The sequence below is a fragment of the Notolepis coatsorum genome (genome assembly GCF_963971535.1).
Source record: "Notolepis coatsorum genome assembly, chromosome: 1".
Classification (NCBI taxonomy): Eukaryota; Metazoa; Chordata; class Actinopteri; order Aulopiformes; family Paralepididae; genus Notolepis; species Notolepis coatsorum.
The window spans coordinates 245,148,757-245,163,301 of record NC_140165.1 but is presented as its reverse complement, the minus strand read 5'-3'; the positions used below and the strand labels follow the sequence as shown (position 1 = coordinate 245,163,301).

Sequence of the window (14,545 nt, the reverse complement as noted above, 5' to 3'; positions counted from 1 at the left end):
TTAGACCGAAATTCCCCAGAGAGCCTTCCCACGTGAGTCGTAGAATGAAAAAGCCATGGCAACTACGAGTCACGTGACCAACTGACTCAAGTTACACATAAAATCGAGCGTAGCGGACCTGTAAGTCCTACGCTCTAACCCGACACTTTGACACAACAGATCGTACGTAAAGATCTAACTCACGGAAGCCATCGTCATAGCAACGTACGTAGTGTCGTATGCCATGACGGGGGGAAACCCAACACTCAACTCCTGTTTTTACTCTTCCAGATCGCATGACGCGGTACCGTCCAGGATGTGACGTCATCTGTTTGCCAACGTATGTATGGGAACTGTAGTCCTTTTCCGTATTTTTTTTACACTATTATGTAGAGAAGGCTTCAGCCTACACGCTACTTTTGATTTTGTCTTGATAACCCAATAAATGACTGAATAAGGATCATTTCAATTCGATGGTAAATACACTTTGTAAATAGATTTTTACGCACGCGTAAAAATCTATCCAGGCGTTACATTTTTATCAATATCTCCGCCATTCTTTGTGCTATACTCAAACGGAAAACAGTGGGTGGTAGTGCAGAGGGAGGCGGAAGTTCACTGCCACAAAGGAGAGCTATTTGAAGAAGAAGAGCACCCGGAAATTCGTTTGCCAGATAATTTTCTACAGAACACATGCACGTTTTTTTTCAGAGCATTTGAGCAACAGCATTTGAGTTTTTTGGAGGATTTTTTTATAGTATTTTTGTAGTCTAGTGAGAGAGTTAGTTAGCAGCAGCGTTTAGGAGTTAGTTAGTTAGTTTTTTGTAGTATTTTTGTAGTATTTTTGTAGTATTTTTTACCATCCCATTCCCAATATGGCTGGTCCGCGTGTCTGTGGTGGAAGTATCTGGGAAAAGGACTATGTCTCAGAGGATGTAATGGATGAACTCTTTGGTGATGACACTTCTTCATCCGAGGCATCGGATTCAGGAGACATTGATTGGTCAGCCGTGGCGTTCAACAACAGCCAGAGGTATGTATTGCTTTTGTAGTGAGCAATATGCAATATATACAGAATGGAATGTGTGTGTGTGTGTGTGTGTGTGTGTGTGTGTGTGTTGTAGTGTGATATGATGAGCAGGCAGCCTGCCTGTATACAGTGTGTGTGTGTTGTAGTGTGATATGATGAGCAGGCAGCCTGCCTGTATACAGTGTATATACAGTGTGTGTGTGTTGTAGTGTGATATGATGAGCAGGCAGCCTGCCTGTATACAGTGTATATACAGTGTGTGTGTGTGTTGTAGTGTGATATGATGAGCAGGCAGCCTGCCTGTATACAGTGTATATACAGTGTGTGTGTGTGTTGTAGTGTGATATGATGAGCAGGCAGCCTGCCTGTATACAGTGTATATACAGTGTGTGTGTGTGTTGTAGTGTGATATGATGAGCAGGCAGCCTGCCTGTATACAGTGTATATACAGTGTGTGTGTGTTGTTACTGTGTATGAAGATTCCTTTTTGAATGTTGAAAATAATGTACTTCAAATGTCTACACCTACAGTGAGGTAGCGAACAAAGAGGCTCCTGCTGCAGTGAGACGCAGGCGTGGTGGTGCTGCTCCTCCTCTTCCTGCTCCTCTTCCTGCTCCTCTTCCTCTCATGCCGGCTCCGGCTGCAGTGAGACGCAGGCGTGGTGGTGCTGCTCCTCCTCTTCCTGCTCCTCTTCCTGCTCCTCTTCCTCTCATGCCGGCTCCGGCTGCAGTGAGACGCAGGCGTGGTGGTGCTGCTCCTCCTCTTCCTGCTCCTCTTCCTGCTCCTCTTCCTCTCATGCCGGCTCCGGCTGCAGTGAGACGCAGGCGTGGTGGTGCTGCTCCTCCTCTTCCTGCTCCTCTTCCTGCTCCTCTTCCTCTCATGCCGGCTCCGGCTGCAGTGAGACGCAGGCGTGGTGGTGCTGCTCCTCCTCTTCCTGCTCCTCTTCCTGCTCTTCCTCTCATGCCGGCTCCGGACAGGTGAGATTATTGCGTTTTTATTATTACGCAGACTTTGTATGTAGTGTGATAGATGTGCAGTTTTTTATATGTACAATCAACTGTTCAAAACGTCACTACCCTTACTGTGTGTGAAGATTCCTTTTTGAATGTTGAAAATAATGTACTTCAAATGTCTACACCTACAGTGATATCGGACGAAGAGGCAGAGGCTGCTCCTCTTCCTCCCATGCCCGTGCCGGCTGCAGTGAGACGCAGGCGTGCTGCCCCAGCCGTGCTTGCTTCCGTTATAGTAAGACGCAGGCGGGCGGCTGCTTCAGCTTCTCGACGCAGGCGGGCTGCTCTAGTCCAGACTGACCTCCAGCCCTGGAAGACCGACATGGATGCTGATCCAGCCCCTCAGCCCCTCCGGTTCATGCCACGCAGACCCCCAGGACCCCAGCTAGATTCGCACGCTAGGTACACACCAAAGGACCTCTTCACGCTCTATTTCACCATGGATGCTGTGAAGACCCTGTGTATCAACACAAACAAGAACGCGGCAAGGAGACAGGCAAGTTTCAAGTTTCTTTATTAGTTGCCATACAAAAATACACAATACTTTTATATGAAATGCTTTTTCCTCTAAAAAATTACTAACTGAGTTACAATACAATATACAGGCACTGGGGCAGAAGACCAAGTGGGTGGATATTCACCCTGAGGAGATGTACAGGTTCATCGGCGTGCTTCTGTACACCTCCCTCGTGGAAATGGCATCCATCCAGGACTACTGGAGACAGAAACATTCTTGTTCTGTGCCGTTGCCTGCGATGGTAATGGTCCGGGACAGATTCAGGTATAATATATAGTCCTGTACATCGTGTATTTATGTTTATAGTGTCCCATGTTACTTTGTGTTTAGATCTTTTTTTATGATTTATATGACTTTGCCTTTTGACTTTGACTTCAGGTCCATCTTGTGGAATCTCCACCTGAGTGACCCGGAGGATGCCAGGAACGACGCCAGGAGGGGAACAAAACAGCATGACAAGCTGGCCCGTATCAAGCCTCTCATGCATACCATCCTCGAGTCCTGCAAGGTTCACTACCACCCTAGAAGGAACCTGGCAGTCGACGAGAGGATGGTGGCCACGAAGGCGAAATCGGGCATGACCCAGTACATGAAGGACAAGCCGACCAAAAGGGGGATAAAGCTATTTGTTCTGGCTGACTCCTCAACCGGCTACACCATAAGCTTTACCGTGTACATTGGGAAGGCACACGTCCGAACCAGCGCACACGGTATCGCTTATGATGCCGTCATGGACCTCATGGAGCCAGCATGGCTTGGGACTGGGTACCACATCTATGTAGATAATTTCTACACCAGTCCCAGGCTGTTTTTGGACTTGCTGGCCATGAAGCTGGGAGCCTGTGGCACCTACAGGGAGACCAGGATAGGGTGTCCCCAGCACAGAGCGAATGACCTGCCAACCAAGGCTGTGAGAGGCACGATTCGTTGGCTGAGAGAAGACGCCCTGGTCTTCATAAAGTGGATGGACAAAAAGGAGGTATGTACTCTTATATTTGTATCAATTTGTTTTGTTATTCTTATTCGTGACTCTGTTCTGTCTAAATGTCTACTGTGAGCGATTTGTAGTGTCAAATTTCCCTCGGGATGATTCATTTATATTCTATTCTATCTAGGTGCGCGTGTGCTCCACCATCCACCCAGCGATCACACCTCCTAGTCAGAAGGTCAAGCGGAGGATCAAGGCGGCCAATGGGACCTGGTCGTTTGCCTGGGTTTCGGCCCCCACCCCTGTGATTGAGTACAATCAGCACATGGGCGGAGTCGACTTGTCCGATCAGATGCTGCAGTACTACACCGTCCACCGGAGAACTGCCCGGTGGTACTGTATCGCACAATGTTTCAGCATTTTGTTGACATGGCGACCACCAACTAATACATCCTCCACTGCGACTTGTGTAGGGCGAAGCAGGAAAAGCCTCGCTCACACAAGGCGTTCCTGGAGAGGTTGATGGAGGAGCTGTGTGGAGTGGACAGCACAGGAGTTCCTGTAGACAGGAAGACAGACCATCTCCCTGTTCCCATCAACCCTCCCGCAGTGGACGCGGACATTAGCATGAGAGCCACCGCTGGCCGTAAGACCTGTGTGCAGTGCACCAAGGCGGGAAAGAGGAGCGTCACAGCATGGAAATGCGAGCGCTGTGATGTCGCCCTCTGTCTCATTATAGACAGAAACTGTTTCAAAGATTGGCACAGTTGAGCACACACACCCACACACACACACACACACACACACACACACACACACACACACACACACACACACACACACACACACACACACACACACGCACACACACACACACACAGAGGTCTGCCTGACTCCACCCCTGGGTCTGCCTGACTCCACCCCCCCTGGGTCTGCCTGACTACACCCCTGGGACTGCCTGACTACACCCCCCCTGGGTCTGCCTGCCCAGGTATGACTGCACTCTAGAACATTTGTGATGTCACAGTATGATGTCATAATAGACCATTCTAGAACATTTGTGATGTCACAGTATGATGTCATAATAGCACATTCTAGAACATTTGTATATATGTATATTGAATATCCCACTTTACTTATTTTTTACTTTTTTACCGTAAAACCTTTTTTTTTTTTTTTTTTTTTTTTTAACTTACTTTTACTGACTTTTTGTAAATGGTGATAATTTCCAGTTGAGAATAAAAATTTCGTCTGTGCTTATTACCTGTGTATGGAGAAAATAATGCTTTGTAAATTGAATTCTGTTCTGTTCTCTTTTGTTTATGTAAATATACTACCTGAAGGTGCATTTCCACTGTTTTATATCCTTGATTTCATATGTTTGCATTGGTTCATACTAAAAAGAACACATTTTCTCAATCCGATTTTGTGTTTTGTGTTGTAGATTATGCAGTATACAGTATATACAGTATTATACAATATGAAAACTTGTCAGTCATATAAGTGAGACTGTGCTGAAAAAATAGATACCAGACATATCATGGTAAAACATTTTAAAATGGGAATTATACAATTTAAATCAAAATTAGCCAAAACATTGAAAATATCTTGGACCTGGGAGCAGAATCAGGGCAAGCTAATACAATGCATGCTACCCACAGAACTGTGAACAGGGTTTACAACAAAACCAAGTTGTGTGTGTGTGTGAATCCTACACCGCATTCCATGTTGTACATAGAAAAACACTGATAGAGAGAGTAACGGCTAGGCCGTGGAACGTGTGTATACGAGCATTACTGCAACTAACACAACAGTGTTGTAGCTCAACATTACTTCTTGTGTAAGCAACAGACCATACAACCAGCTTCTACCTGCATGTGGAGCGTCAGGCCGAGATAGAAACCTTTCTATAACCGAGTGTATGCTGCAGACCTTGCTTAAGCTCATAACACGAGCGTAACCCTTCTATCAATGTATACTAGTGCAGATTCACACTTCGCAACCTCATCATATGTTTTGGTGAAGAAACACACAGTTTGTTTAACAAAAAATACAGTCCCCCTTTAGGGGGGACTTTTTATTTATGAGCAAACAAATAATATGAGAGGCCGGGGAGGGGTAAACAGAGGGGACCGCAGGGGGAAAAAGTCACTGGGTCTAGCGGCGTCTGCTGCCTCGAGCCGCTCGGGCTTTGCTACCCCGAGAAGCCCCGGAGGGACGGTAGACAATCGGTTGCTGGTCACGGCGATCCCTACCGTCTCCTCCGGTCGTAGATGGGCCGGCTGCAGCAGCAGCACCGTCTCTCCTCCTGGCCTTCTTCGATGGGCCAGCAGTGGCGGTGGAGGCAGTAGCAGCCACGGCGGAGGTAGCTTGACGACGTGGTAGCCGTCTGACTCCACCGGCGATGTCGGGAGGGGGAAAATGGGGTTGGAGCACGGATCTCTCCTCTGCCATCTCTCTGCACGTTGAGGTCATCAATTGCAGGGCCGTCCCGAACAGTCCAGCATCGGAGAGGGGTGCCGACCTTATTTTCTTCTCCGGTACACGAGCCTGCTCCAGCCAAAGGTGGCGCTGGTTCAGAGTCGCCAGGGCATGCACTTTCCCAGCGGCTATAGCCTGCAGCTGCGTCAGATGTAGGACAGCTCCTGCCGCCTGGGTGAGCTGGTCATGTTGTTCATCACTCAGCTCCATGCCGCCCGTCAATACCCCGGACATGAATCTTGCCAGCTGCGTGATGTTTGATGCCGCGGCTAAAGATTGTGTTCCGGCGATAAATGACTGGTCGCTCCAGTACGCCAACCGCCTTGCCGATTTACCTTGCGGAACCGGCTTGCATAACGGCTCCCACACCACCTCCGGACAGAGGAGCGCGGCCATCGGCCTATCAAGCCGTGGCACGCCCTCTCTCATACCGTCGACCAAACCAGTCACCCTCGTAACTGGTACGTAGGCGGGGGTGAGGCCCATGATGTGGGATACAACCTGGCCCAGACGAACATAGGCCCCCATTGAGGGGAAAAATGGGTAGACAACGTCCACCCCTCTCACAAGGCGACTGTAACTGAGGGGTACAATTCCCTGACTGTATTACTAGATATGATACTTACTACCACTACCTTTGTACTTAATATTCGGCCACCCAGTACTCGGCATAAATATATTATGATGAACACTGTCACGTAGATGAAACGGATCCAACACAAATGTACGAATTAGAAATAGGTCTTTATTTCTACACAGCGATGGTGTGTAGAGCAAGCACTTAATCAAATCAATCACATTTATGAATGGGAATTAGTATGCACTTTTATGGCAAGAGTATTCGTCGGTATATCAATAGAGAATGTCCAATCTCTGAAGGCGCAGGTGGTACATATACGACCTGGAATAGTTTAAGGAATAACAGCAATGATACTTTAATGATTATATACTGGATACACTAGGGGGGGTTAATCCGGTCGCTTGTAAGCCGACAGGAGTAGGAAGGGGGGGGGGGTAGAATCCGGCTGCCTCATCCGGCCAAGGGTATCCCAGGTGAACCCACTGTAGTGCCGTTCAATGCGCCGGCGATCCTTGGACCACAGATGAAAGCAGGTGGACTCTTTGTGGGCCGGCGTCCTCCGGTCCACGGAGGAGAGACGTGAAGCGACCTCGTCTTGCAGAGCGTCTCCTCACCTTGCGTCCTCTCCAGGGGGGGGGGTTCCAACACACGGCAGTGTCGGGGGTCTTTATCCATGGAATAATCAACGTATACAAAGCATAATCCGTGCCTGGGAAGGCGGGCTGTCGTCGGTAGAATAATCCGGTATACAGGTCCACTCGCTCGTCGGCTCTGGGGCTCCTCGGGTGCAGCTTCACGTGGGGTCAACCACCCTGGATAAGCAGCCAGTTCTCTGCCCGAAACGATGGGGTACTGACCACGGTAGTATTCTCACCGTACGAAGCACTATATATTAACAGACTATTATTAGCTTAATAGACTACGTCCAACTCGACGATATAGTGCCAAATATGACTATTCAAATATTAATATACACGATGTCTCAATACCGATGGTAGGCGAACTTGGCCTTACTCCCACACGTGGCGTCGCGGGGAGGCTTTACGTCTGTGACTCTATTGGAGGGTAAGAAACTTGACTGAAAAGGAAGTCCTACTTTAGTAGCGCAGTATATATACGCACTATGAACAAATAGTCCCATTAGTGGTGCGGTAGCCAGATTCCTACGCGGAACTAGGACTTGTTCGTACATGTTGAGCGGTACGTTTGAACTGGGTCTGAGGGGTATGGCAGCCTGGCACCAAGGTCTCGACCAATAGTAGAATGGAGACTATTATGGGATGTTCAGTAGGCTAGAATGGATATTCAATGCATATTGTACAAGGAATATACAAGGGATATCAGGGAATATTAGAGAATATACAAATACAATTAAATATATATATATAAATAAATATATATATTCGGTTTAATCTGGCCCTTCACAACAGCCACCCCCTGATTGGTCCCAGACCTAATCAGTTAAACAGAGACAGATTAATCGCGTTGTCTATTTACACATAAGGGTTTGCTGTAGGGGTCAGTCAACTTCACAAAGTCATAGGGTTATAGGGTCATGGTCATCATCGATTGTGTCTGGGAGTCGGGGCAGTTCTATGAGCCTCGCCACGGGACGGGTGTAAGTGCGACCCTGGACGAGCACTTCAGCTGCTCGGACCTTGCCGTCGGCACCGGTGATCACTTTGCTTACGCGGCCGGCCGGCCACATAGCTCTGGGCAGTGATTGATCAATAATCATGACGACTGTTCCTTCTGTCAAATTGTCTCTCTCCTTTACCCACTTCTGGTGGGTCTGTAGAGACGGTAGGTAGTGCAGTAGGAAACTGCTCCAAAACTTGTCGGCTAATACTTGGCTGTACCTCCACATTCGTCGGCCGTTCGCTTCTTCAGGCCGGTACATTGTCTGGGGTAATGCAGGATCTAGCCGCCCCATCAGGAGTGTGTTGGGGTCTGCGGAGATAACAGTGCTCAATCCACAGAACACAGGCTTCTTATTCTCAGCCTCCTCCTGACTGGCTTCCCTCGGGATAGGCGTGGGCCACTCTCCTTCCGGGAGCTTTAGGAATGCTGGGCCGTCACTGTAGACATTGCGACGGGTGAGGTCATCTAGGGGCATTCCCCGGGTGATGACGTCAGCTGGGTTCTGTTTTGTATCAACGTAGCGCCACTCTGTTTCTCCGGTTAACTCTTCGGTTAAGTCTTGAATCTCGGTGACTCTGACTCCCACGAAGACTTTGTACTTGCATGAGTCCGATTTGATCCAGGCGAGTACTGTCGTGGAATCTGACCACAGGATTGTTCTAGACACCGGTATGGTGAGCTCACGTTGGATGAGCGTGGCTAGGTGCGCTCCGGCTAGGGCTGCGCAGAGCTCTAGGCGTGGGATAGATTGTTGCTTGCGTGGGGCTATTCTCGAGCGGGCGAGGACAAATGCTGTGTAGATCTCTCCCCCCCTTTCTTGGGCCCGCAAGTAGGCTACTGATCCGTATGCGACCTCTGAGGCGTCACTGAAGACGTGTAAGTCCATTTTACATGTCTCTGGCCTCACCGTGGGTGGGAAGTAGCTTCGGCGCATATTAACGCCTGGGAGTGAGTGGAGCTCCATCTCCCACTCTCTCCAGGTGGATGCAAGGTGTGCGGGAATGGGGTCGTCCCAGCCCTGGTCCTTGTCCCACAATGCTCGTACAATCATTTTTGCCCTGGTGGTGTACGGTAGAATACATCCTAGCGGGTCATATTGTCGGGCGAGTGTCATCTCCTGGGTCATAGGGTCATCTCCTGGGCTTCTCCCGGGATTGTAGCCATCCAGGTCTCGCTGCTGGCTGCCTTGTCCTCGGAGGAGAGGCTGCGCAGTACTTGCGGATCGCTGCTGGCCCACTGCCTGAGATCAAAGCCGCCTTTGATCAATGAGGCGCAGAGTTTAATCAGGAGAGCCTCGGCTTCTTCCTGGGTTGAAAGGCTTTGTAGACAGTTGTCTACGTAGAAGCTGTTCTTTACGCTGTGTCGGACCTCTTCGTCCGCTGCTGGGTCCTCTGCTACATGTTTCTGTAGTGCAAAGGTAGCACAGCAGGGGCTTTCTTCCTGGGTTGAAAGGCTTTGTAGACAGTTGTCTACGTAGAAGCTGTTCTTTACGCTGTGTCGGACCTCTTCGTCCGCTGCTGGGTCCTCTGCTACATGTTTCTGTAGTGCAAAGGTAGCACAGCAGGGGCTGCACGTCGTTCCGAAGGGGAGGACTTCCCATTGGTAGATGGCTGGGTGCTCATCTCCTGGCTTCTCTCTCCATAGGAACCGTAACAGGGGCTTGTCCTCCTCTACTAATCTCACCTGCAGGAACATTCCTTTAATGTCCCCGCTGATGGCCACCTTTTCCTGGCGGAAGCGGAGTGGAACGCCGAGTAGGGAGGGGCCGAGTGTGGGACCGGGCAGTAACTCTTTATTCAGATTTTGGGATCCGATCTGGTAGCTGCAGTTAAATACTATGCGGTCTTTACCGTTGTGATGGACCTTGTGGTGAGGCACGTACCACGATTCAGTGGTCTGGTCAGCCTCTTTAATGTCCATCTTTGTGACGTGTCCCGCTGTGATGAGCTTCTCAATCTCAGCGCGGTATACACTCTCTTGGGCGGGGTTCTTGGCTAAGCGCCGCTCCGTGTTCAGCAGGTACCGTTCTGTGGCATCTGTCTTGGCGTGGAAAGTAGGCATTCCTTCTCGCCGCAGGAGTGGCGTGGCGTATCTCAACACGCCGTTGACCGGGACTCTCTTGGTCCCTGTCTCGAGGAGGTGAATGGCGTAAATGTCATCTTTAGAGCGAATGTCTTTCTTTCCGTTCTTAAAGGGCATTTGTTCCAAGGTCCATAGCCGCTCTACGTGTTGCAGGAGTGCGGTTTCTCCCTCTGTGACTCGGGAGTGGAGACATCTAGTGGCTGTACTTCGGTTGAGAGATTTGGCGAGCGGGCCTTGGAGAGTCCATCCCAAACGGGTCTCGACTGCTGCAGGACAGCCTCGGGGTCCGGTATGAACCCGGTCTATCGGGACAATGAGGTCTGCATGGTCGGAGCCTATCAACAGGGTCGGCATAGCATTGTCTATGAGCGGGATCGGTAACTTGCGCAGATGTGCATATTTCTCCATCAGCTTGGCGACGGGGTATGTGTACCGCGACAGTCCTATTTCTTGGCTGGTGAAAGCGTCTGTAATCTGGTACCGTCGCTCAGGCTGGCCGCTTGCTGCGATAGAGAATGAGACATTCTCGCCCTTTATCGTCTTCAAATCTCGTCTTATTGTCCGAATTGTCATTTGGGTTTCGCTTCCCCGCAGCCCTAGCTGGGCCGCAGCGGAGGCGAGCAGCAGGGTCTTCTCTGACCCGTCATCGAGGACGGCGTAAGTGTCCAGGACTTTATTCTGGTAGCTTAGTGTCACACGCACTACTTTTAGGAGTACTCGGGCTCCACTGCTGCTGGCGGGATCGATGTACATGACGCTCGCTTTGCTGCTGGGTGGTGCGGGTGAAGGGCGCCGTCTGTTACTGTCGTGAAGTATGTCCAGATGGGCTCCATCGCACTTGGTGCACCTTTTCTTTAAGCGGCATTCGGCTGCCATGTGTGAGCGCGCACAGCGAAAACAGCGCTTGTTGGACTTTATCCATTGACTTGCTTCCTCCGCGTTCAGCTTGGGGAAGGAGTCACATTGCGCTAGCCAGTGTTCTTTCTCACAGTAGGGGCACACTATCTTCCACTTCTCCGTTCTGGAGGGGGTACTGTGGCTCCTGCTGCTCGGTACTGACTCCGATTGGTGCATCACAGTCACCGATCTTCTTCCATCATTTAGTCGTCTGGTTCCTTCTCTGGAGCCAGGGGTGCTCCGTCCGAATGTATCTAGCCGTAGGCTGCTGACTTCTCTCGCCAGGAAGTCTGCTAGATCGAGGAGGTTCGGTTCGGGGCCATTCGGGTCTCGGTGGTCCCTCTGTCGCCTAAAACGCTCCTGTCGAGCGGGCGGCAGCTTCTCCAAGATCCTTTCCACATTTGAGTTGGCGTAAAGTTCATGCCTCCCCTTCTCTCTCTGCGCTCCCAACATCCCTACCAGGGACTGCACTCTGATGGACAGGTCGTCCAGTGCTCGATTGTCTATTGCTGGGGGTAAGCGGTCGATGTGTCGGATCTCCTGGATCACGTAATCCCATATGCGCCCATACCTCTGGTCCAATGCTACCAGCGCTGCTGTGTATGGGGTGGTGGAAGTCGCGTAGGCGAGCGCTATATTATGTGCGCGGGGTACCTTTAAGTGCTTCAGTAGGATGGCGTATTTATGGCGTTCATCCAATACATCCACCAACATGGTCTCCAGACACATGCGGAGTTCTGTATACTGGGCCCGGTTCTCTTGGGTGAAGTCGGGTACCATAGGCGTGCCAATGTATGACGCTGACTGTGGATACATCGGCGAGCGTTGGGGGAGAGGCCTCCTAGGCGAGTCTCCTCCCGCTCCTTGGTATGGGCTGGTACCGGCAGTGTACCATGGCCCGCTTGTCCAGGTGCTGTTCCTCGGTGCGGGTCGTGCGTCGTGCTCACCCGTGTATAGAGTCGGGGGTCTGTAGCGCAGCTCCGCGGGAGTATAGCCTGGGCTGTACCGGACCTCCTGGTCCGGTAGAGTACTGTGCTGTCGTCGGGCGTGGTTCTCCTCCTCTTCCTCTTCGTCTTCAGTTAGGTCATCCAGTGCTTGTAGTCTCTGGTTTAGCCTCTCCACAGGATATGCTGCTCCTTCCCGGTTGCTAGGTCTCGCTTGGACCGGTGGGGGGAGGTGGTCTGTGGGGGGTATAGACCTCGTCTGTTGGTCAAGTTCAGGGTTGTTTACTCGGCTAGGGGATGCCGCCCTGGAGGTGTGTCTAGACGAGTTCCTGGAGCCTCTGGCGGAAGGAGAGGGTGTTGTCCGTCTGATCAGCCGTTCTATTAGTTGCGCTTGCTGTCTGTCGCGCTCTGCGTCCCGTAGAGCACCAGCAGCTGCTCGCTGGCTGTCTGCTCGGTCTCGGGCCACATTCTCTTCCCTCTGAATGCGTCTTATTTCTAGACGTATATGCTCTTCTTCGCTCCCCTGCTGGATCTGCAGTCGGTCGCGTTCAGCAGCGGCGTTCAGGCTGATGAGGAAGGCCTGCTGTAGGGTCCTCTCTGCCTCGCGGTTGTATAGGGGAGCCTTCCCTCGGGGTACTCCTTGCGGAGCCTTGGAGCTCTATCTCCACGGTGCTCTCCCCGTCTTCTTCCGTGCCGAGTTCTCTCTCGGTAGCGTTGTATTCCTCCCGGGACTCATCGGGGACTACTTCTTCAGTACTGGCGGGGTGTGAAGTCATGTCTGGTTCCCACTGGTCCCCACCGTGAACTTGGTCAGTTACATTAGAACCCGTAGGGGCCTCTATGGTCGGGGTAGTCTGGGCGTTGGGGTTAGACATACTTTTACTTTCTAGTTTTACCGCGTTTACTGTTAGTAGAAGACTAGGTTGTTGACTGACAGCGTAAGCCTCTAAGTACTGAGGGAGCCGTCGTTCGCGCTGCGGGCGTTGGTTAGGAGGATCGTTTCGTGGAGTGTTCATCATAGGCCATTTCAATATTAATAACACTATATTAATATTACACTAATTACCCTCCGGCTCGAAGGACCAATTGTAACTGAGGGGTACAATTCCCTGACTGTATTACTAGATATGATACTTACTACCACTACCTTTGTACTTAATATTCGGCCACCCAGTACTCGGCATAAATATATTATGATGAACACTGTCACGTAGATGAAACGGATCCAACACAAATGTACGAATTAGAAATAGGTCTTTATTTCTACACAGCGATGGTGTGTAGAGCAAGCACTTAATCAAATCAATCACATTTATGAATGGGAATTAGTATGCACTTTTATGGCAAGAGTATTCGTCGGTATATCAATAGAGAATGTCCAATCTCTGAAGGCGCAGGTGGTACATATACAACCTGGAATAGTTTAAGGAATAACAGCAATGATACTTTAATGATTATATACTGGATACACTAGGGGGGGTTAATCCGGTCGCTTGTAAGCCGACAGGAGTAGGAAGGGGGGGGGGGTAGAATCCGGCTGCCTCATCCGGCCAAGGGTATCCCAGGTGAACCCACTGTAGTGCCGTTCAATGCGCCGGCGATCCTTGGACCACAGATGAAAGCAGGTGGACTCTTTGTGGGCCGGCGTCCTCCGGTCCACGGAGGAGAGACGTGAAGCGACCTCGTCTTGCAGAGCGTCTCCTCACCTTGCGTCCTATCCAGGGGGGGGGGGTTCCAACACACGGCAGTGTCGGGGGTCTTTATCCATGGAATAATCAACGTATACAAAGCATAATCCGTGCCTGGGAAGGCGGGCTGTCGTCGGTAGAATAATCCGGTATACAGGTCCACTCGCTCGTCGGCTCTGGGGCTCCTCGGGTGCAGCTTCACGTGGGGTCAACCACCCTGGATAAGCAGCCAGTTCTCTGCCCGAAACGATGGGGTACTGACCACGGTAGTATTCTCACCGTACGAAGCACTATATATTAACAGACTATTATTAGCTTAATAGACTACGTCCAACTCGACGATATAGTGCCAAATATGACTATTCAAATATTAATATACACGATGTCTCAATACCGATGGTAGGCGAACTTGGCCTTACTCCCACACGTGGCGTCGCGGGGAGGCTTTACGTCTGTGACTCTATTGGAGGGTAAGAAACTGGACTGAAAAGGAAGTCCTACTTTAGTAGCGCAGTATATATACGCACTATGAACAAATAGTCCCATTAGTGGTGCGGTAGCCAGATTCCTACGCGGAACTAGGACTTGTTCGTACATGTTGAGCGGTACGTTTGAACTGGGTCTGAGGGGTATGGCAGCCTGGCACCAAGGTCTCGACCAATAGTAGAATGGAGACTATTATGGGATGTTCAGTAGGCTAGAATGGATATTCAATGCATATTGTACAAGGAATATACAAGGGATATCAGGGAATATTAGAGAATA

The 14,545-nt window shown here is 50.4% G+C and overlaps 1 protein-coding gene across 1 annotated transcript; it reads left to right on the top strand.

The window, feature by feature from the left end:
• Positions 1-2,344: 2,344 nt before the first annotated feature.
• LOC311224545 (piggyBac transposable element-derived protein 4-like) lies at positions 2,345-4,238 on the top strand (the record flags this gene model as incomplete). Its single annotated transcript, XM_084309575.1, has 5 exons — positions 2,345-2,518; positions 2,628-2,803; positions 2,918-3,518; positions 3,655-3,827; positions 3,941-4,238. The coding sequence occupies 5 exons, from the start codon at positions 2,345-2,347 to the stop codon at positions 4,236-4,238; spliced, it is 1,422 nt and encodes a 473-aa protein (XP_084165701.1).
• Between the last annotated feature and the right edge of the window lie 10,307 nt (positions 4,239-14,545).